General features: G+C 34.6%; 3 protein-coding genes across 3 annotated transcripts; 1 reads left to right on the top strand and 2 right to left on the bottom strand.

Annotated features, from left to right (window-relative positions):
- Nucleotides 1–688: 688 nt before the first annotated feature.
- On the bottom strand, nucleotides 689–14,583 carry LOC120333125 (GTP-binding protein 1-like). The gene is made up of 12 exons (XM_039400475.2): nucleotides 14,297–14,583; nucleotides 13,810–13,918; nucleotides 7,257–7,440; nucleotides 6,368–6,576; nucleotides 5,500–5,639; nucleotides 5,306–5,428; nucleotides 4,719–4,834; nucleotides 4,021–4,165; nucleotides 3,301–3,483; nucleotides 2,629–2,764; nucleotides 1,811–1,989; nucleotides 689–1,435 (listed from the first exon to the last, which is right to left on the bottom strand). The coding sequence occupies exons 1-12, from the start codon at nucleotides 14,435–14,437 to the stop codon at nucleotides 1,139–1,141; spliced, it is 1,962 nt and encodes a 653-aa protein (XP_039256409.2). The 5' UTR covers nucleotides 14,438–14,583; the 3' UTR covers nucleotides 689–1,138.
- Nucleotides 14,584–14,726: 143 nt separating this feature from the next.
- On the bottom strand, nucleotides 14,727–16,472 carry LOC120333126 (charged multivesicular body protein 3-like). Its single transcript, XM_039400476.2, has one exon. It carries the CDS (start codon nucleotides 16,339–16,341, stop codon nucleotides 15,685–15,687), a length of 657 nt encoding a protein of 218 aa, XP_039256410.1. The 5' UTR covers nucleotides 16,342–16,472; the 3' UTR covers nucleotides 14,727–15,684.
- Nucleotides 16,473–17,619: 1,147 nt separating this feature from the next.
- LOC120333124 (Fanconi anemia group D2 protein-like) lies at nucleotides 17,620–23,479 on the top strand. Its single transcript, XM_039400474.2, has 2 exons — nucleotides 17,620–17,714; nucleotides 19,233–23,479. Exons 1-2 carry the CDS (start codon nucleotides 17,701–17,703, stop codon nucleotides 23,320–23,322), a joined length of 4,104 nt encoding a protein of 1,367 aa, XP_039256408.2. The 5' UTR covers nucleotides 17,620–17,700; the 3' UTR covers nucleotides 23,323–23,479.
- Nucleotides 23,480–24,919: the final 1,440 nt, after the last annotated feature.

Here is a 24,919-nt window from a genome sequence, read left to right on the forward strand (position 1 = left end):
ACCTCTTACTATGCCCACCATACTGATCACTTGATTTGTGCTCTAATAAGATGGAGGTAATTAGTTAATCCCGTAGCGTGTGTACCAGCTTAGGCCATAATTTTATTCCGATTTTCCTTTTTTAAGTTATATTACGAGTTTGGGTACTGTCTCTGTTAGCCCATAGGTTTCACTCCCTCTACACAACTTGGTGTAAAGGAGGCAAACAAAATTAGTTGCCTCCATATTGGTACACATACTTCTGGAGTGCCAGCCTTTGATATTGGTAATCAAATTGATCAAAAAAAGAGTTTTTGAGTCAAAATATATATTTACTCGTTCGACAAAGTAAATTTGTAGACAAGATCACATAATGATTCATCCATCCAAAAGCAGAGGCCACAGTTCAACTGGAGCATACAGCTTCACTAAGGCAATGAGAACTAGTTTAGAATTAAAGCCTGTTGAATGTAATAGATATATCATTTGGTATCGGTAGCAACAATTTTCAGTGCTTTTTAATAACAGCGGATCAACTTATCTTGCACAAATAAGCATGTACGGTTTCATTAGCTCTTCGCATTTTTCAATTTAACATCAGCTATGGACAAGTTTCTTCACTTCTTTATCTGTGAGTGACCTTTTTTCACCACAAACCATCTTGAAAATAGTCTTCGGAACAGAATGACAATATGATCAACACCAGAAGTTTTGAAACATATACCTTTATTTTGTATTCACGACACGAAGAAAGAACATTTGAGCACGATGCGCAAAAGACAAGAAAATTTTAAAAATTTATTGGCCTATCACCAATAGAAGAATACGTGTTTTCACTCAATTTTCACAAAGAAATCTAAATAACTAAATCTGTACGCTAATAATGATTCGTAATTCTAGGTAGAGAGAGTAAATAGTGTCAGCATTCAGGAAACAACCGACAAAAAGGACAATACATAAGTGGCAGAAACGTTGTGTGTTGGGTTGATATTGGATTCTACCTTTGTGACAAAATAATTACGATACATTGAAATATACTTTTTTGAAACCTGAAATAGTAGATCATTTTGAATAGAATATTGAACGATTAGCAAGAAAGAACCTTAAAATATAAACCTGACATGAATGGGTACGGACAAAAAAACTATTTTTTTCAAAGTTATTTGGTTACATCGGATTCTGAAATTACTGTTTCAACTATTTCGGCATCATCTGCCCGCTTGTCATATTGCTTCTTTCCACCTCTCCGCCGACCTGCCATTCGTTGTTCAGGGTTTTTCTGATAACCTTGTTGTTGTTGCTCGGCAACTGTTGGCGACGTTCGACCGGTCGCGGAATGTGTTGTGCGATTGGTTGAAGATGTGGATGGCAGTTGAAAATGACGATGTAGAGCCATCTGTCGTGCGTTTTTTGATGCTTTTAGGTGACTTTGATATGCTGGCGCATCAAACACAAGCTGGAGAATAGGATATTTAGAAGTAAATAACCATATAATTAATAAACTGGGTTAAAAATAACAGGGAAACGGACATGATTTGAGAAAATGTGAGGCTTGAATACTCAAACACAATTGTGGACTCTAAGTCTGGCATGTTTTAATTTGAGTTGGAGTCATACTTTCCTGAACTCCCCCCAAAACAAAATTCTGAATTGTTTAACATGAGATGGAAAGTTTCATATCATACTGTAAATATGACGTCTATCCATTTTATTGCTGTTTAGGAAATCTGTAATGACTTGCAACTAGAGTGCAGAGCCTCGACTTGTAAGTCAACCTGTTTTAGGACTTTGGACTTGCTCAGCTATGAAAAAAACATCAATTCATGAATACCTCGTTTATTGTTCCCACTGCTTTTGTTCTTCCTTCTCTGAAAACGAATCTTTGTCCAACTCTAAGAAATTCTGGATTTTTAAGAAATCTAAAACTGACAGAAGCTTTATCTCCTGTCCGTAAATGATCGTGATTCATTCGTAGTATAGTGGCAGTTTGTCTTATGCTTCCACAGTGAACTATAATACACAATATCGTTTTATTAGATTGGATTAAAATTTTTACTTATACTTTATATCACAAAGTGAGATTGCCTGTGTAGTACTTCCATGCCTTATGCTGAAACCAGACCTTTTGGAGTCAGAACAGGCCCCGAATTTCAAACGTCTCAGAGTCGGAGACATATTTTTCAATTCCCTAGATTCCAGGAATTGTGACTTCATTCTTCCAAAGGTGATAATAAAAGCCAGAAAATTTTTCAGAAACCCGTCAAGCATGATAATGATATAAAGTTGATAGCACAGCTGAAACAGCAGTCGCTCGGCTAAGATCTCATTTTCCAAGCAATTATCCCCGACGCAAGGTGAAACTCGCAAACGAAGGTCACTTGAGCGAAGTTATGGGCGACAATTCTGACCGATGAAGTTTTACGAGTTTCTGAGACTAGGTAAACCAGCTTGGAATTTCTGGTTGCATAACTTATTGAAGTTAGACGTCACAGATTGGTACTTATGCGAACAACTTGGCAACAGAAAAAAGAGTTTGCGCAATCATCACTCACAGGATTAAATCTTATGCAAGGTGTTAATGAGCGTTTTCAATATTCGAAGCGCAATGGAGGATAAACTTTAACAGTAAGAATGTGATTCTGAACTTACCCATCGCTTGATATTTGGGGCTTATCGTTGTTGGATGATGTAGAACCAATATATCTCCATGGAATTCCCAGACTGCTTTTGGATTAGACTTGAGATCAACCATCACCATACCTTTACGAATGTTCGCCCTTTTGATCTGATTGAACATATATAATTTAAAATAGGAAAAACATGCAAGGTTCATATTTGAATAGCTAGATAGCATATAATTTCAATTTTGAATATGCTAAATCGATAATTGTAGCAAAGCATGTTGTATGCCCAATTTCACCCTGTAAAATTTGATATAAAACTTGATTTTGCAAAACAAAAATAATATTATTTTTGTGAATATAAATTCCTTAGACATATTTCAAAATAACCTATGGTTGTTGTAAAGAATATCATATAAACCAGGGTTTTTAAAACTGGGCCTTCGAGGCCCCCGAGCTAAGGCTTTCACTGTGTACAATTCACAAGGACTATGTTAATTAGGCAAAACTGACTGCAATTTGTTAATTTTTTGACTGTAATGCTTTCATTCTTTTGCTTTTCATTATTAAACATGGTGGAGAAAATAAGAGCAGGGGGCCTACAAGTGATGAAAGTTTATGATATAGTAATCAATATATGTTCTCAATCTCAATTCTAATAACATTTCTATGCAAAAGGGTTCATAATAAATTCTTATACCTTTTTAAGTGCAAGTGCGGCAGATTGTCCAGCACGTACTTCTCGTACAGCCATTCGTTTTCGATGTATGCTTTTAATCTGGATTGGTTCGAATTTCCCGAGAGCATCAGGACCCAGTAGTAATGTTTCTCCTGCTCTAATCAAACCTTGGAGAACCGTTCCTGATACGACAGTGCCCACACCCTATAGACATGCACAAAAAGTGTTACATGGCAGTTAAAAGCATCACAAGTTAAAGTAATGTATACCAATTAATTGTCTCAGTGAGTAATAACAGGTGTGGGCAAGGGTTTTTGACCAGGGGCTATGCATTTTGCCCACCTAGACTGACGGGCCAATGTGACGTAAAAAGTTACATTTTATGAACAATATTTACAGTGTTAAATTAAATTTGAAAACAATAAGCCTCGTGCCAAAACTAAATTTAATCGCAATCTTAACAAATTCCTTGTGGTATTTTTTTTAGCTAAAACATAAAAATTTGGTTTTAGTTTAGTCATGGCAGCATCAGACGGGCCAGATTGAATTACCCAATAGGCCGGATTTGGTCCGCGGGCCGTAGTTCGCCCATGTCAGGTATATAAACTAGTTCACTGTTCCTGTACCCAAAAAAGGACTGGTATCCGGATGTGAGGTCGTGATTCGTCATACAATCAAACCATCTTCACAGCTTTTCTCATCGCTGGGAAACATATGAAAATCCTATCCTATTATACTTACTGGTACAGAAAAAGTGTCATCAATTAATAATTCTGGTTTTTCTTTTTCGTTGAATTTCGTCCGACAATTTAACAAATTCAAAAACATTTTGAGGAGATCTAAATTTAATCCTGTGACGTTGCTGATTTGAAATATAGGACAAACCCTGCGAACAAAAAATTTACAAAACACATTGAAAAGAATGTTATGCAATATGTCAAGTTACGCCTAACTGCTATCTTAGCTGAATCGTTTTATCTTGTAATATCTTTTTTTTAAAAAACGGAAACTCATAAATCAACTTATGATTTTCTGGTAAAGATTATGTTACGGTATTCTCATTTTATGTTAGTTGATAATCAGAAATAATTATTTTGACGTGTGACATAACTGTAACTCCAGCTTAGAATTAGAAAATAATCCATATATCTATTTTGCCCTTGAAACACAATTTTTTTTTATATGATCATGGCAGTTTGCGGAAAAATATATCTTTAATACTAAAAATAACCTATGATGGACCGAACCCCCAAATAATTTATGGTATATAAAACTAATTTGGCCTAAATTATTCAAAATGATCCTTTATTTCATGCTCCACGACAGAGAAAAATTATTGTACAAATCTTATAACATGGTAAAGTAGAAGCAAATATCACATTGTATAGAAAGCTTCCCCACATGTGAAGTCAAGCTCTAATAGCATACAAACAACAAACCTTTCGGAAGTAAAATTTGTCGCTGTAACAATCACATCGTCTTTATTAGAAACAAGAACAGGAATTTTTCGACATCCAGGTGATTTCAATATTTTAACAAGTAGTTTCAAAGTTTCCTGAAAGAAAAAAGGGATTAAACGGTGAAGATTAACCGTCATTATAATAATGATGGGGCACAAAGTACTCCAGCGTATAAAAAATTATGCCGTTTATTTCTCATAAAAACCCAAATTGTGATATTATATGACAATTGTTTTATTTGGATGAAAATTCTGGTATTTTTTTATCAAAAACATACAAAAAATGATGCTTTGATGAATTTAGCCCCTCAGTGTTCTGAAAGGATCGCATATCATTGCAGGAATATGAATCAATTTTGTTTTATGGAATCTGAATTAACTGATTACCCTTTGTTGAATTGCTAAAGCAAAAGATTACGACAAATAAAATTGTATGATATTTTGCGCTGATTATGCACTTTCAGGAAACAATAATATACACCAAAAATTAGCATATAATTGATTGGCATACAGGGCCTTGTTCAGAGTGGCAAACCGTAAGCAAGCGTTGCATAAAAACAAGCGTACCTGTAACACATTAGGTGGACACATATCTATTTTAGTAACGACAACAAAGACAGGGACGTTGAGTGCTAGTGCGAGGCCCAGATGTTCTTTAGTCATTCCCACAATACCAGCATTGCTTCCAATCTGAAAAATCAATAATTGTCAAAAAATGACTAGTAATTGATGCTAATAAAACTTAAACCCCAATGCCTTACCATCAACATACAAAAGTCTGGTAGATGACCGGTCATCCCAAACACAGTGGTTTTTAAATATCTCTCGTGTCCAGCGAGATCAACAAATGTAATAACTTTGGATGACTGTCGGCAAATCATGCTCCAATCAATATGTCCACCTGAAAAATAGGTTTAAAAGTATAATTATAACATTTACAGAGTGTATTACTAGGATATTTGGTATCTTTCCCCTTGTTTACTTCTTAGTTCGAAAACGTATGTGACTCTTGCCACAAGGATGTTCGATACGAGATAGTATTAAAATGATAAAAAGAGAAAACATTTGTGAGATTTCGTTATATCATAGTCTGAAATCTTCAGACGAAACAAGATATTTCTATTTGATTAACTTATCTCTTAATAACTTGTTTTGTCTGAAAAAGTCGGACTATTTCATATCGAAAGCTCAAAAATATACTTGTTATTTCGTGGAAAGCGATTTTGTTATTCTTATTTATACGAATAGTTAGCAAATTTGTCTCGTAGCTAAGGTATCTTAGAGTGATCGAAATCATATGGATTCAATGACATTGAATTACTGGCCAGTTTTGTTCAGATCACAAATAACACATAATACTATAAAGGATATTCAAATTGTATAAATGGCTTTTCACATATACAAGCTACTGGTATTTCATTGACATTACTTCCTTCAGGGATAATATACAACCTGTGGTATTTTATTTAATAGTCATACATCATCGTCTTTTCTCACATTACCATGTAGTGTTTACAATCAGATGGGAGAAAAGCATTGTATTTGTATACATAAAAGTGAGATAAAGTAATCAAAAATAGCAAATAAAGTGGTATATTGATGTCACTAATTTTACAATCTCCAACCCACCATGACTGTCAGGTTTATTGACGACAGCTCCACCGCTATCAAATCCTAGAATTTCGTTTCCTACGCTACTGGTTCTTCCTGATTCTGCTTCATGTTTGTGTCTGAAAAGCTTCTGTCGAGCATGGCCCCTGCCATTATCAAGTTCATTGTGCGTTAGAACCCCAAGTAGTGTTGATTTCCCTGCATCTACATTCCCAACAACTGCAACTCTAAATAAAAAAGAATAAAAATTAGAAGTATGATTAGGATACTGTTCAGAAGATTGTGACAGTTAAGATTGTGACATTAGAAAACGATTCCAAACTTTATGATCAATTTTATTATTTATTTTTTATTATTACTTAAATGAACTTGAAGAGTACGGTAATTAGCATTCATCACCTCTGTATATAATTTTAACACCATTTGTTCTCGATAAAATTTAACAAAGTCATACATGAAAGCTACTAACACGATAAGTTAGAATCCATTAAAAAAATAAGAGGAGATTATTAACTAGTAGAATGAAAAATAAAGATAATGGTAATAATTTTTATATCTATGAAATAGTACAGGTGTCATATTCTTTGTGATTGTTTCATCACAATGAATAAATAGAACCTCTATGACTACATGAATCACTAAATTACAGCTCATTAGTCATGTGACTTTGTAAACTTAAACTGATACCGGTACGTCATTATCCCACTACTTATTCACAGAGACCAATCAAAATACCCAGATTTAGTAATTTCATTACTTTATATTTACATATTCATCAAACATGATTTAGCTTAATCATAGATGGAGAACTCTAAGATGATACAATCAGACTGCACAGTAAATTTGACGAGGTCCAAACTTGTTGAGATATAAAGTTATTATATTACTCGCAATCAATCATACTTACTTGACTTCTAAAAAATCAGTCTCGTCATGTTGTCTTCGTATTAAAAACTCGTGCACTTTTCCTTTGCTAGCAGGGCGTTCTCGTAAAAATGTGCAATCACATTCATTTGTTGCGGCCATACTAACCAGAGTTATTTTTGAATGTTCAAGCTCTTCGCTATTCAATCCACTTTCAGTATCATCCTCTGTGAGAAGACATTGTATTTAATTATACAGACCAGTGTTCACTATTAGCGCACTTTTTTGCGAAAATTGCGAAGCACTTTCGCAACTTTTTTTAGGGACCGCGAAATAGCACTTTTTTCCGATTTTGAAGAGAAATAGCACTTTTTTTGATTTTGAATGGAATAAAAATTCAAAGTTGACAAATGTTTTTGTGTGCGTATTAAGTTGACAATTAAGTAACATACTAGTACTTTTGTAACTCAATTCTGCATATCATAACGATATTTAACGGAATTCTAACCTATGTGGTGAAGACATGGAAGATAAAGCTTTTGCATTAATGGCAAAATTCTTGTTTATAATATGATTATTATACAAGCACACCGATTCCGCTTCGACCGCGAAAACGCTCGGCGGCGTCTTTGAAACCAGATGTCCGCATGCAAGGCAGTGCGTTTCTCTAAACGAGAGTGGTCATGTGACTTTCAATGACATCGATGAATTGTGACCAAATTACACGATTTTCTAATACTGGTTTGACAGGTCTGTGTTCTCTTCTTAGTGAATTTACTGGAGCCATTCAGGAATTTCTGATACTCGACACGACATTGTTTAGTAATGGAATGTAAACTTGGGCCATTGTTTGGTAAATTAGAAGAAACTTTTAGCAGCATCTCACAGATTTGCAAAATCGCCAAATTGACAAAATACATACCTCGTATTAACATTTAACATCCATTTTATTGTAACCACGAATGTTAAAAGCAAATGGCGTTTCGCGGAATTTTGCGATATTCAGTATTAGCTAGTCTAGTCATTCACGATAAATCAAACTCAGACCAGGGTCAAAAATCAATCTAAACTATTTCCTCATTAATATGCGAGTAGGGGTGGGCAAAATCGAATATTTTTTCGAATTGAATATTTTTAACGAATGAGGAATATTTTTTATGCACAGCAGGAGTCTGGAACGTCGGTCGAAAAATTAGCAAGGAAGCCTTTTCTACTGGTTAATTTCGTTATAATAGCTAATTGTTTTTGTCACCGCAATCGTTTTGGCGACTATATCCTGGGTTTGGCAATCCAGGCTTACGCGTGCGTTCACATCGGCAACAGCTGTTAAGGGCATCAACGACAAATTTCAAAACTAAAATAAACATTTGCGTTGACTTGATATTACCTATCAACGTTTGTAAATTTACTGTCCCAATTTAAAGCGAATGGTATTATTATTATCGATGCCGGAATGCAAATATTTAATACAATAATTAACTTTTATAATTTTTTTATGGTGTCTGTATTAATTTACAGATAAACCTCGCAAATCTGAGATTGTGCCAATCCTGAATGTTGATTTAAAATTGTGATTAAATAATTCGGCAATAAAGGCATTTCTGCGTGGCCATAAGACGAGATGACTTTAATAAACAGCACTTCTTTAAGGATATTTTACATATGCGACTAATGCTAAAAACATTGGGCTCGAGTGCTCTGGTGCCTAATCAGGCGCTAATTGCAACTAATTCAACTCAAGTTTCAACGACTTTTTTCGTCTTCACGATATGTTATCTTTTTTTATTCGGTATTGATAATGATAAATAAGAAATGTGTAATTGTTGATTGCAATTCCGGAAAACGAACGAATTTAACCGAGGTTAACCGCGCATTGGAAAGCAAAACACAATTTATTAACATTACTTTACAATGAGTTACGGGTAAGAATTAACCAGACGGCTATCGCTAACATGTAGAAACAATAAATTTGAAACGATTTTGTATAAAGCGTGTCAACATCGTTTTTGTAAATTTAGAAACGTCGATAAGTAAGACAAGTAAATAATGTATTTTATGGAACTTTCATGAGATATTGGTGAGAAATATTATTTTGACCATGTCGAAATGCCATTATTGCCGATTTATTCACGTGTTTAGTTACTATCAGTGTTTTAACCCAAAGCTGAGTTACGTAAATACTTAACACTGAGTACTCAAGAGATAACCAATTTGCGGAGTTTTTCAATTATTATTTCATACGAAAGTAACACAGACACGATCTAAAATTAAAAGCATAGAAATGTCAACTATCTGCTTCACAAATATCGCATCCCGGGGTCAGTAATAATATTATTGTTCGCTTAAACTCGGGACGGTAATTTACGAACTGATACAAATCCTACACAGAAGATAAAAATCAGAACAAAATCAATTTTCGTTGTGAATGCGCTCATTAATAGTTGTCTTTAAAATCTTCGCCGATGTGAATTCACAATTCTATCCGAAATATAAAAACCAAACTACGATGTCCGCCGTTACGTGAGAATTAATATTTGCTAGTGAATAAAAACATGCTTTAATATAGTTTAACAACACGATCGCAGCGACAAAAAATTTACTGCAGCCTTCGATTATGACAAAATTATGAAATAATCATTGAATGACAATAAAAATTTAACTTCATTAACAATAATTTTCAAGTAATAGTTTCACATTTTCATGATTTTGATCGTCGCTACATGCGAGCGTGTTTTTGTACATATAAACCATGATGACACTACTGACATCTGCGAGTTATAGATCTCTCCAAATTTAATTTTCGCGATTTTTAATGTTTTTCATTTCTAGATGCGGATGCCCGCTGACTACGGATAAATGGTCGATGTTTAAAAATAGGACTTCGGACCGTTGGGCAAAGAAAGGCGGGCTACACGTAACTGCGAAATTTCGCCGTGAACGACCTTACATTTTAGTTATAAACGCATTACGTCGTCGCGAATTGCAGTTTTGGTGTAATGTTTTAACTTCCCCCTAATCTCCCGTTAAAAAAAATTCTGGCTGCGTGCGCCCCTGCCCGGTGATAATTCTAGCTAAAATGTTACAATTTTATTTACGGAATTTGCAAATTCACCATTTTGATAATCACGCCCTAATTATTGGTGCAAAAATACACAAAATATCACGAATTTAATCATTTCCGATGTTCCTAGGCGCAATTCATGATGGCGACAGTGTGCGTTGTTACATCGAAATTCACGATTGATTTTACGTTATACTCTTGTTCACGATTTCAACACTCCACCCGCCATGCATGGCTGAGTGAGAGGTTCACATTTTCGAAACATTACTTGGCCAAGGATGGGAGGGATCACTAACGAGCTAATTGAAAGCACATTAAAAGGATTATGAATTGTCATTTTTTTCTGGTTATAGCCTGTACATGTTGTACATGTTATACCATGTGTGGGCTCTCGGAACGTCAATTTACCTTTTAATTTTCGACAATCAATTGTATGTGCGGCTCCTACATGAAACGGCTAATTCATGCTGCCAATATACGGAGTTTGAAATCTGGGATATTTATTTCGAATAGTCTATTTATTTTGACTCTTCTAAAATTAGGAAGCTTTGTTGGTGCCTTTTTTGGCGCAAAGTATGAAATTGAAACGATACGAATATTTTGCCCAGTCCTATAGGCGAGGTTATGATATTAAGGCAGAGAATATTTGTAAGCATATCACTGAATGGAAATATTTTGCACCAAGACTGTTTGCAGAAGTTGATTTATCGAATACACGGAAAGTATTTATTTATCATCTCACTTGCGAACATCGGGGTTTGGGCGGAATTATACGATTATGTTGTTGTTCTTGAATAATAACTCTTTCGATGAATGTTTATTTTACTTTTGTGTATTAATTATGATATGTTGAGTTTTCGTTTATTTCAAATTCGAAATTGTCCGGAATACTCGAACAGGTGTAATAAGTGTTGATAGTATAGTGTAATCGAGTAACCAACTTAGAAGTCTTTAGAGATGTCTAATGAACTTGATGTGTTACGGGTGTCGTAACCCCCGTTTTTTTTTATTAAATTTGATTGTTCTACCTTCCGCTTATAAAACAACATCGTTATACGGTCATCTAAGGTAACTCTCGCGACCAAATCTTTTTGTTCTGTATGGCATCACCTTAGCGCCATTTATTACCGACTGAATTTTAATTGTGATTTATGGTAAGTTATTTTCTGTTAGTTGGCGCTGATAACGTGGCTAATTTCTTTATAAACATTTTTAATATGTTTAATTTTAAAATTTAAAATTTTTTTCAAATATGTTCCTTACGTCTCTGCTATAATTGACAAGCGATAGCACAAGATTCAGCAACAAATGATAAGCAAAGCTATTTTATAATCATGGGTTGCTTAATAAAGATTTGCTAATTATGGCAGGATATAAAGAACATGGCCTGAAATATTTAATTAACAGAACGATGTTTATTCGACGAAAACCCTTAATAATAACGATTGCCGAAATCGCGAAAAAATGAATACGGATTTTCGATTGTGATCAGATGACTGAGAGGGCACATGTTTTTTTCTCTGTTCAAAGCAGATATAAAACGAATACCATGTTGCCGAAAAGCGGTTACGTGTTATCTTTCTTTAGCCAATCAAAATAGTGGTAATGGTATATACAAGAGGTTTCTAAACTTTACAAACTCGGAACGCAATTAATATTGAAATTACAAGTAATGGTGCATGGAAAAACGAATTTGATTTTATTGAAATTGAAACACACACACATAAGAGTTTTACATTTCATGCACAACTAACCGATGCTACATGTGAGATTTGTGCACATGAACGATTATATATCGCGATTATTTATGTGAGAATGCGTACTTCTCTTTCAACTTTAATTTCCAGGATTTCGGCGTTCACGTGGTCGACTAAAAAAGATTTATCAAATGGATTGGTATTTCGTGTCACACTCAAAATTATTTGGGTTTATTTTTTACATTCATGTTTTTTTCAAGAATCACCCTGTTGTATTTCCTGTACCTTCGCAAAGGAAAACTCTTTGGTGTCATCATTACTATTAGTGTAATTGAAAGTGGCGTTGAGATGCGAATATTTCATACTAGGTCTGCAGCATTAGAGACAGCGTTATTTATAAATGCTGGAAGTACATGGCATTTCTGAAAAAAAAATTGCAAATATATGATGTTTTCTACCCGATTTGAACTAACTGGCACGCAAACCAATGCAAGTCGATATTTGGAAATTACACGTCTTAGCGTAATCCGTGAGACAGTATAATATAAATTAGGCCAAGCTAGCTCAAGAATGGGATTTCAAAGTGATCTTGCATAATATTTCGGAAAAAAAATCTTCGATAGAAAGTAGGTCACTCTATCTATAAAAACAGCGGTACTTTCATGGTGATCTTGGTTATTTCCCAAAGAAAAACTGGCCGGAGAAACATGACGTCAACCAATCTCTTAAAAGGGAAGAGGGCTGACTACTTTCAAGCATATTCTTTCGGACGAGGAAGCGTGTTATACTAAAGCGATATTGGTGATGGGGATGTCATTTTGCCCGGGTTTTGTACAAATGATCCCCCTCCCTAGCTATGGCCGGTAGTAACTAATATCTGCATGTATCAATCGGTGTCTGTTAGATGGAAGAAACAAGTTTGCAAGGCTTGTCTGTTCAGGCGGGAGTGCGCTTCGTTACTGACGCTGGTGGTTGATTGCACGGAACTTTTATTCCCGACAAGTGTGCTTATCAGGTGTCCTTTGATGAATTCGCTTGTTTTTACCTTTGATGAATTCGCTTGTTTTTAACAAGAGTTTAAACGAAACTTGTTAACGGAAAGACTTCAATTCACAATATTAACGGAAGGAGCGCTTTTTCGAGTATCTATGCTGTTTGAAATGAGTTTAAACGAAAGATAGGGCACCTAACTAGTTAAAATCAGAAAAAGCACTTTCGCACTTTTTTTTTTGACTGCGAAGCACTTTCGCACTCATAATTTCCTTAGAGTTAACACTGATACAGACTGACTAATTAATTAGACTAAGTTATTGATCACAAATAGAGATATACAAATATATTGATATCGACATTACTGGTTTAGGTACTCCTGTAGTATGCGTACCAGATTAAGGTTAGGCCATAATTTTCTTCCGATTTTCCTTGTTTTAGTTATATTAAGAGTCCGTATGTGTACCAGGTTATGGTTAGGCCATAATTTCATTTCGATTTTCCTTATTTGAGTTCGGGGACTGTCCCATAGGCCTCTGTCCCTTTACACAAATTGATATAAAGTAGGCGAACAAAATTAGTTACCCCCATATTGGTACACACTTCTGGAGCACCGAACATTATCGTTACCAACAATCATATCACAATCGTTATTTTAGATGTCAAAATATGGCTTCAAAAGAGTCACTAATATATAAAACATTATATTTCCTTAGGAATACAGTCATTTTAAATATATTCACATGGAAATAACCAATTTGGCATATCAGATGCAGGGCATATATATATATCATCATGTAAACGAGTCATGTCGACGTAGTAAAAATATATATTTTCATAATACGTACCACTTTCTCCGATAGCATAAACACATTCTCCTTGGTTTTCCGCTATCCTTTGACTCAATTGTCTTATGAGTTGATCGTATTCATCATCATTAGGACTCACAAGAACATCCTGTATAAAATTAACAATCGTATAAAACAGACATAGGCAAACTACAGCCTGCGGGCCTAATCGGGCTCGTTGTGTAATTCAATATGGCCCGCCCGAAGCTGCCACAACCAAACTACCTAATTTCGAGGTTTTAACTGAAAAATAGCTTAAGGAATTTGTTGGGATTGCGATTAAATTTAGTTTTGGCACGAGGCTTATTGTTTTCAATTTTTGCTTTTGTAACACTGTAAATATAGCTCATAAAACGTCAGTCACACTTACATGGCCCGCCAGTGTAAGTGGCCCAAATTTTCAGCCCCTTGTCAAAAAAACTCGCCCACCCCTGGTATAAAAGCATGTTCTTAAATACTTAAGAAAAAATATAAAAGTTTAACTCACTTTTCTCAGTGTTATTGACAGGTCATCGTCATCAATGTCAAATACATCATTTTGAGGTGCAAATAAGTTATTAACTTCCATATGTCCAGTATCTACAGGTACTTTAGTTTCCATTGCTGTTTCCGTTACAGCAGTTGCCATAACTATACAATTATGTTATACAACACACAATTAAGTTAAGACTTACACATTTAAATCTATTACTAAAAATGCTATTCCTTAATATAATATTTTTCCTATATTCTACGTGAAATAAAAAATATAAGTTTAGCATTATTACTGTCAAAATTCGCTTGCTTATAAAGTACAGCAGTTGATTTCACTTAGTTCAGTCAAAAACAATCAAATATTTAATAACGCTCATTCTCCTCAACCAAAAATTTGAGATATGAAAAAAATCAACCCCTTAAAATCGTATTTTTTTTTCAACTTACAAAATTCTATTACATCCCTAATTTTGGGAATATAATGCGCAATAGAAACAATACACAAGTGCAAGAAAAATTAATATGTAATTAGAAAAAAAAGTATCATTACAAAACAAAATTACACGTATTAACAGGAATGAGATGGATACACACAATTGATAAATTCATGAAAGTTATATTATATAATATTATATGTCAACGATTTTTCAAATTGAATGTGGGTGATAGCAAAGGATGGGAATAATATTCGTTTGGAAGTGTATAACAATGCTAGCTGCTTTTGTTGAATTACAACTTTTCGTAAGTTTTCATCCTTGATATCTCAGTGTTATATTCAGAGTTTATAGCAATTGTTCTAATATACCATAACAAAGAGTTTTAAAAACCGACACTTTTTAAAAATGGGAAAAATTCCACCATGCGTTAAATGGCGCTAACAGAATAAAATGCTGTCATATGAAATCAAGTTCCCTCTTGCCGTCATATCAGAATATTACTATTTTTATGAATTAATGTTGTTGAAACTTATGCTTCCCAACTAGTAGAACTTGAGTATAAAATGTGAGATAATTTTTTTTAATCTAGCACACATAAAAATGTAATATTATGTGTTGATATTATGATGTTGCCTATTTATTCAGTGAGTTTAATAATAAAGCATGACAGTTGATATCGTGGCGCTGACTAACCAATTAATTATTCCAGATACTTGAATTTACAGGGTGGAAGACCCAAGAAAATTTCATGAGAAAGTCCGCAACTATCATATTACTCGGGAAGATTTTATAAAAACGATTGATAAGATAATTTCATCCCTATTGTCTTGGTCAGAGATATTGCCTGATGGGATGAGATCGAAATGTACAAGATTTTACAGTTTTGAGCAGAAATCAAGGCAATATTCGACGAGGCGATCAGCATATGGCACTCCATTATAAGTTTACAGTGCTTTATATATATTTAACTCCTCAATGCTTGAAGCCTTTGTTGCATTTCTTGTTCGTCCTCGCTATCCTCTTCCACATTTTCCGTTGAAGGACCAGCAATTTCAGGAAGTTCATCTGTGACTTTGTCAGGTGCTTTACCGAGTGCTCCGGCTGTGATTTCAAAAAGAACTTTATCGATTTCATCTTGTGCCGCTTCGTCCATTTCATCCTGATCCTCCATTGATTCAAATGTATCTTCCATCATTTCTTCAATAATTCCAGCTTTCATCATTTCCTTCGACATTTCCATCATAGTTTTCTGAATTTCAGGAATTTTCACCAATGACTGCATTGCTTTCATAACTTCCGTACTTTTTTCCATTGCTCCAGAGACTCGTACCAATGCGGCTTGGTTTTTCATTGTCATTTCAATAGAGCTAATGTTAGCTTTAGCTGTGTATATACGACCAACTGCTTTCCTAGATTGAATTATTTCTTTTGCCAGTACCTTGCAAACGTCCATTTCATTCTTTTTCGCTGCCATTTTCATTGATCTTTTCACCTTTTCTTCCTCTCGTTGTATGCTTCTGATCTGGCGATCGAGTACACGATTTTCCTTCCTCATTTTTGCAGACCATTCCCTAACAACCTCCTTAGGATCTCGCTGCGGGGTCTTACCAAACAAACCCATTATGTAAAGAAGTATTTGCAGCAAATGCAGGAACAACGAAAGCGAAGTGACAATTATAACAACAAAACAGCCGGGCAAGCAACGTCACCAATGACAGACTTTGACGTCACGTGCTTGCGATAACAATCACGCGAATGAGTTATCCGTATGTTGGCGCCATAGAGCCGATTTTTTTGCGTTGAATGAGAATGAAAGAGAGAAAAATTTATTTGTTTGTCAAACCAGAAAAAGCTTTCAACTCTTCGAGTTTAATAAAAAATAGAAGTTTCATGTTTATCTTGAGTCAGAAGAAAGCCGATAAGAAGACTTAATTAGATATTATTCAAAATGAACTATCTATCTATTGAACCACTCGCCGTACATTGTAATATTAACCAATTAATTGTTTCCGACATAAGGGGAAAGACAAATGCTGGGTGGCTGGGTCAGGCGATATTGGCCTCGGGCTACCAGCAGTTGGAAAAGTAAGAAATTTTTGATTGTTGCCCCAAATAGGCGTTAGGCCTACTTCGCATTCGTTCATTTGGCAATTGTGGAAGTCTCCGTTTGCTAACAAAAATTCTACGTGGAAATTCCTTTCACGCTGATATTATCCTGACGATGCGAGGTGAATTGTTTGCGTATTGATTTGAACGTTATCAAAACGAGCGTTTTAAATATTTGGTGAAATAGTGAGCCCGTAAGAATCAGAAAAACTCGAAAAATTGAAAGTTAAAGTTAAGCAACTTTCTCAATCCCCAACTTGTAAAAAATTTGAAATCGATTCTTACAGTAGTTTCGGAGGAAAGATGATGTATCGCTTATCGCACCGTGCCCGATAACTGATAGAAGTGACGGATTCAAATTTCCAACTGCTTCGGTCGATACAAACTCGATTAAACTCAATTAACAATGTAATTACCGAGCCCATACACCGGCATCATACTGATGAACATAATACTAATACAATTAAGAAATCACTTTTATAATTAGTTCTGCTTTGCTTTTCTGCAATAAAAATGTCGTCTTATAATGCAAATATACCAAGTAATGATTCTTTTATGCAGTTAGTCTCCAAAATAAACTCACCTCTACGTTTCAAATGATTCTGATTTGGATGCGAGATCATATATAAACTCACAACTATTTTTTCATAAGCGAATGTGATTTCAATAATTATTAAACAAACAATTCATTTTTTCGCTACAGCTGAAGTTTACTATAATGATTTCCCGCTCAGTTGGGGATTCCCCTCGAATGTTTGTAAAATGGCGCAACAGCTCGAATCAGATTTCTGATGCAAGAAAGTGAAATTACAATCCATGTCACGGAATGTGTGATGTAGTCTAAGGCCCTAGGCAATAAAACGAAAGATGTAAAATGGACATCATTACGTAAGTGCTACTAAAATAATATTGCCAACGAAACTAAGATTTCGCATTGGAACGTAATCATGGTCCAAGGTTGAAAATTTCCATTTTCAGAATTTTTGGTAATTTCAGTGTGAAAATTGTACGGTATCACTATATCATGCTTTAGCTGTCTATTACAGTTGCATAAGCACACTGGGCTGTTAAAAGCAGTGCAGTTATCACATATTTAGTGTCAAACAATGTCAGAATGTAAAATAAGCTCTACGGATTTTCAAATTGATAATACTGAAATAAGCAATATTTATTTTTTTATTTGGTGTATCTTATTGTCTTAGTTACCAGAATATTAACATTTTTACGTTAGTAAATCCATTTTTAACATGCCATCTTTTTTGTTTTAAAAATACTTGACAAGAAATATATCAGTACAATTCTGCAATTGGGTTCTTAATTACTTGCATAGTAATTCAAAAATTGAATAGTTTCATCATCAGTACCCTCAGTGCAACAAGGTTTTCAACTGTGGCTCATATTCCTTTGCTGTAATTCTGTAATTTGTTCTAAGCAAATCGTAATTTGTGATGGATTGTGAATTTCCAATCCGCAGAATTGACAATTTTGTCACCATGCCAGTTTCTCTCATTTCAGAGACAAATTTGAACCAAATGTTGAGACATCTGGGAATCATATACCTAACTCTTCCTTTACTATATTACTTCTTTGGATTTTTACTATATGAACAATGTTGTTCAGTTAAACTGACAGAATAATGTAAATTCTTAAATCTAAATCACTTATTTGTAATCTAAACTTTATCTGTAAAATCGCGCTTATCTCTAGAAAGGCTAACTGCAATGATTCTAAACTGTTAATCCCCTTTGATTGCACATATTCGGATTTGGTCATGTTAAAAATTTTAATGTAAAACCATTTCAAACAAAACCTTGCATGTGTTTATGACAATAATGTGTAATTCTTAAAAAGTGTGAGCCGTTACATATTGCAGTGTTAACACATATCAATGTTCTTGTTCTAATTTTTTGTAGGGTGTTCATTCTGTCATTTATGACATCAATCATCATAATATAATTGTAGATCTATGAAAATGTCTTTGGATTTTAAAGGAGTATTTACTATTGCATTACATTTATTGAATCATGTCAAATGAGTAAATAAATATTTATATTTTTCACCATGTGAGGAGTGTTTTTAAATGAAAACACTCAATAGTTTTTTATTTTATACCAAATACCTAAATTTTTATTTTCTCTCATTTTTGTAACACAAGTATTTAAAGCTTTTTGGTTATCTAAACTTTTGGTCGGTGTGATTATTTTATCATATTAACATGTGGATATTGTGTAAAGCAATCAATACCTATGCTTTTTCGCATCTATATATACTGGGTGCATCAATATAACTGAGTGTCTGCATGTATGAAGGTATTCAGGCGTATCTCACACAGAGCTTTCAATACGTACATATTTAGACATTTTGTCCATGTTTTAATCTAAAATTTAATCTTATTTTATATTGAAGCTCATTCTATCATAGAATAAAAATGCCCACTACAAAAAGGCCATCCTCTACGTTCAACAATTCTAAACAAAAACAAAAAAAAACTGATGGAGAAATGGATCAATTTCCAGATGCATTCACTGGAAAATCTTTATTTATAAAGATGATAAAACAATGTGGTGTCGTTTTGATGAATGGCGAAAGTCCAAATATAATCAAGCAAGACCAAACAATTTTTCTCAAAGAATTTTTGAAAGTTATAAAACGCCATGAAGAATATCCAGAAATTGTTGACGACATTATCGAAGGAATTAAAAAATATGCTGAAGATGAGCAAAGGTTTGTCCGAATGATGCTAACGACGAACACGCTTGACGATGAGAATGTTGGTTCCGCACCAACAGCAGTACAAGATAGTGTTATACGACTTATGTTAAAAACGCAGCCTCTACAATCAAGTGTTGCTCATATGTTAGTCAAAAAACTTGAGAATTATAAAGAAGCAAGTAGCCTTCAGTTGGGAAGAGACTCGTTCTCTAGTCAACACGAAACTATCAATGTTCCTCAGCTAATTCTAAATCAATTACGCTGGCTAGATGTGATCGATGATGTCGAATCAATTGCTACTAGTTTGTTAGATGCTGCTTCCGATATGTCATATCAATCAGCCTGTGCTATTGTAACAAGTTTACCAGAAATTGTGGGAGATGACTTGCATAGTAAGGTTGCGCTGCGATTAAAAGAACTTATAGTATCGAATGTAGAATTAACAATCGCCATATTGGATACGCTTTGTTGTTTAAATTGTTCTGACACTACAATGGATGATGTGAAACAGACTATATTTGCATCGCTCCATACAGTAAAAATTGAAGAACTTCCTGTTGTAGTGAAATATCTTCTTCAAACGATGAATACACACAACGCTGAAAGAAGTATTTCGTGCCTTAGGAATCATTTAACGTTTTCTCCTATCGCGTTATCACAGAGTTCTCAGTCAAGTCAATCCAACAGAAAAGAAGCGTCTGAAGAAAGTAGTATCCGACTTACAGCTGAAGCTATTTTGTACGCTGCACAATATCAGCCATTTGTTGCAGATATCTGGATTAAAATTTTAAAAAACATTCAAGAGGATGAATTCACATCAACGGATTTAGTGTGTTTGTTGTTACTTTGCTCAAATTGTAATTCTACTCATAAAAAATCAGCAATGTCTCTTATGAAGTCAAAATGTTCATCAGGAACTCTATCGGATGATTTGATTTTGATGACGTTCAAGGAGTGCTCTCATGTTTTGATTCCCTACTTTTCTACTGTTGCTGATTTAGCAGCACAGTTTGTAGGCTCGAATAGCAGTAATTTACAGCATTTTGGGTCAGTTTTGTATTCAACTTCATTTGCTTATTTGGATAATTATTGTCGACAGGAAGTGATTGGCTGCCTCATAGAACATGTTGGTAGTTTTTGTGTGACTGAAGCAGATACTGCGCTTACAATACTAAGAAATTTGGCAGTTGACAATCTTTCTTTGCTAATTCCATTTACTTTGTTTATAAGAGGACTACTTGATCATATAGATAGATTAACCTGCTATCAAATCAGACTTGTTTATGAGGTATTAAGTCGACTTGCTTTTGATAAATCCACAACCAGAGCACCTACCATTGAAGATGAATTACATATGCTTATTCGGAAACAACTCACCCATACTTCTACCAAGTTTCGTTGCATTGGCATCATCGGTGCCGTGAACATGTTATGTATTCTGGGTAGAATGGAAAATTGTGATGAGAGCGGATATAAAACAGCAATTTCAATCCTCAACTTACTAGAAGAAAACACTATACAGGATAATAGAATCAGAGCGTATTATCTTGATGAACTATCATACATTTTTACCAAAAATTTTGATTCTAGATTAAGCAAACGGTGCTTTAAAATTTTTCACAAAGAAATGAATGAAAATTTTTTAAATGGAAAAGATATGTTGAGAAAAACACACGATCCGAACACGAAAGCTATGTTTGCAATTTCAGAAAACGATGCTGACAAAAGTATCCCAATTTTCCATTCAGTTCAAGCTTGTGATTATCGTCAAGCTTTGTTATGTCCTCTTCTTAAAGTGTTAGAAGAAACAAATAATGCCGATATATCTGAATCGTCAAGTTTTGCATTCGGCCCTGTTGTCCTCCACTCTGCTCTTGATGTCAAGTCGTTCAAATTGTATGGATTAACGGAACAGAAGATGATTCTGAATAGCTTGTTTGTTGCTCTGAATTGGTTTCGGGAGCAAATTAGTATGTTTAGTAAGACAGCATCCAGTTTTTGTCATGCACTAATAAGAATTAACAATATAATTCAGCTAGAAAAGATCCTGGAAACCCTTGTACCAGCGATTCATAAATATTCCCCACCTGTGGCAATTCTTGATTTCTCATTCTCAACGCCAGCACCTCTAGAAACCTCCTCTGTTTCCACTCAAGAAGAGGTGGATATGAGTACCTCTGCCCAATCTGCAGATGACACCTCAGTATCTACCGTTAAAAAGACGAGTAAATCTTCAAAAAAGACAGAAGTGGCATTTCATGTTCGAAGTCTAAAATCACAGTACTTTCGAGAACTGGATACAAGTGCGCTTCAACTTCTTCAAATTGCAATGGGTGAAGAAATGTTTGATTTGAATGTTAATATTAATACTGATAGTGAAAAAGAAAATCAGCTGTTTCCATCCCAACTGGTTTACCTTCTTCAAGAACTAAAAAGCAAAGTTTGTTACAAGTTGCAAGAGAAAAAAATATCTCCTTTTTCAGCTACCCCCACTCATGTCGGATTTGAAAAATTAGACCGAATAAACGCATCTGAATTTGGCAAAAGTGCTTGTAGATTGCTCCCACATTTATGCAATCATCTTGAGAGCATAAGCACTCCTCTACAAGGTGATGAAATTGAAGATTTTGAGTTTGAAAAAAGTAACATTCTGATCGATTGCTATGAACGACTTATTGAGGTTATACTGCATATTATATCATGGAAAGGTATCAAATCTGACCCTAAAATGCTGCGCTCAATATTATACAGCATTAGTCGAAGAATTTCAACAGATGTAAGTGAAGACTCGTCCATGGAACATTTGCTGAAAACAACGTTTTCCTATTTAAAAAACTTTGAAAACACAGTGACTAAGACATCGCTGTATTCTGCAGCAAATCTTACGAAACTACTTTTTGTGATAAAAAATTTTGAAAACGATAATGACATAAAGGAAGAACTTAATTCAGACATTAATTCTTTCACTTTAACAATGCTCAAAACGGAATGGTCATCCACTTCAGGACAAGCGTCAAATGCCAGTGGAAAGAGAAATGAAATGTTGGGGTTGATTCTACGCTACAACCTTCAAACTTCTAAGGACGTCATGACAACAATCGGACATTTTGTGGATGAAGGCTTGTGCAAACTTGGACAATCAGACATGGAAGATTTCATATATCCTTGTTTTACTAGGTCTAATGTACATGTACTCTATGCTTGCCTTTTCGAGATCTTGACAGATGAAATTGGTAAAATTCCTGGTATCAAATCAAAACATGATGAATCTGAAAGCATTGAACTTCTGCTAAAGTGGAATGACGCTATGAAAGTTGTTGGCGTAGTGATCAGGCTTTTGCGCGACTTCAAACACAAGTCAAATATATTGACTTCGTTGAAATATGGTCGCATTCTTATAGAGAGTTTTATAAAAACTGGGATGACAACATGTGAAAAAATGTTTCCCTTGTATCAAGATGATGTCATCAGTATCTTAAAGCATCTTCAAATTACGACAAGACAACTTCAACATCTCACATGCCACTCCAAAGTTGTTAAAGATGTTTCTTTCGCGAAGCAAGTACCGCCTTTGAAAAAATGTCTCGAGACTCTACTTTTTAGAGTCAAGGGTATGTTGGCACTCCACAATTGTCAAGAAGCGTTTTGGCTTGGAAATTTAAAAAATAGAAACATTCAAGGTGAAGAGATTCTCTCACAGATATCACAACAGGACAATTCAGATGATGATTCTGCGAGTGTTGCAAATGAATATCCTGATATGTCATACAGTGAGAGTTACTGATAAGGAGTATTTAAAAAAGACTCCAACTCTATAATGTAAAGTACTAAATGTGTGGTGATGTATTCTTGTACACAAGTTCTTGATGATGTTGTTTAATTTTCATGCTTGTTTTGTCTTTTAAATAAAATTACGTTTCTAAAAAGGAAACAATATCTGATTTTTCTAAAGTCTTGAGATTGGAACTTGTTAAAGGAATCAGTCGTGCCACTAAAACCAACCGTATTTTATTAAAAATGGATCGTGCGTCTTGTTAGCCAGTGCGCCTCAATGTATGGATTTGACAGTGCTTCATTTCCTACACCCAAAGCCTGCTGTATTTCACTGACCACAACGCGCACTTTGAACCCCCCCAACACCCCCCCCCCCCCCCCCCCCCAAAATGGATCGCGCGCTCCATTAGCCGGTACGGTGGTGCTTCATTTCCTACACTAAAAACCAGTGCCGCTTGCGTCGTATAGCCGAATGTGTGGACAAAACCCCAATTTAATCAATAATTACGGTGCGCCTTATAGTCGTTAAAAAATGCGCTGATGACAAATTAGTAAAATTGCAAATAATAGTAAACACCGGTATCGAAATTTTGTAGTCAAAACTGAAAAATTTTTGGTGTTAGTTAGCGCAAAACTGTATACTGTTGTATATATAAATTATAAGTATCGGGACGGAATCATAAAATTGGTCCACCGGACTCGGTAATTGCGTAACTAATAGTATCGTACAACATTAGATACGATCTTTGCATATATACGATTTTAATCAGCATTAGCCTTCAAATTTGAGCGAAGACGAAAGTAGTAACATCCGACGAAAATAAATATACCTAAAAATGATTTGAGGTTTGAAAAATTGACGTTTGACGTAAAAAGGCCAGTCACTGGAAAGCATTCCGATTTGATAACATTTGCGATTGAAAGCACATTGCATTTGTTTTGCTGTGTTGCAGTTCAATAAGAATGACTGATGATGCTGATAACGATATGGGGGTTAATGAAAATATGCCAACTGAAGAAAAAGGTTTTATAATATTATTAAATAAAATTGTTTGTGCATTCTTAGTACAATTTGTAAATTTTTTTTAGATGAATTGAAAATATCTTCTGATCTCGAAGACATAAAAATTCTGCTGGAATCTTTCATTGCAAAGCAAATTCAAGTACTGGAAGCACTCGCTAATGCTGCGGAAAACCAAAAAATTGAAATGCAATCAAATTTTGCAAAACAACAGGAGAAATTTGCCAAAAATTTTCGTGAATTTTTTTAATCTGATAATTGTATAGAATATAGATGGACTAAAATAAATTGACAACTCCCGTGTGTACAAATCCAAGTTTTGCTGGCGACACACGGGAGACAAAAGAATTGTGTTTAAATATTTCTGCATTGTTTTGTGTAGCATGGAAAGATTTTGTTGGGGTTGTTGTTGTTTCTCGTCAGGTAGTGGACCAATGGATGCGAAATTTCAGTTCTTATAGATAAAATAGGACAATTACTTTTACTCTTTTCAATATTTTTAGATTCCTGAGTTCACTATATTCAGCCTTCGATTTTGCTAGTTTTCAAAATACACGGAAACACTTTCATGTTATATTTCTTTTAA

This window comes from Styela clava, chromosome 13 (genome assembly GCF_964204865.1).
Source record: "Styela clava chromosome 13, kaStyClav1.hap1.2, whole genome shotgun sequence".
Lineage (NCBI taxonomy): Eukaryota > Metazoa > Chordata > Ascidiacea > Stolidobranchia > Styelidae > Styela > Styela clava.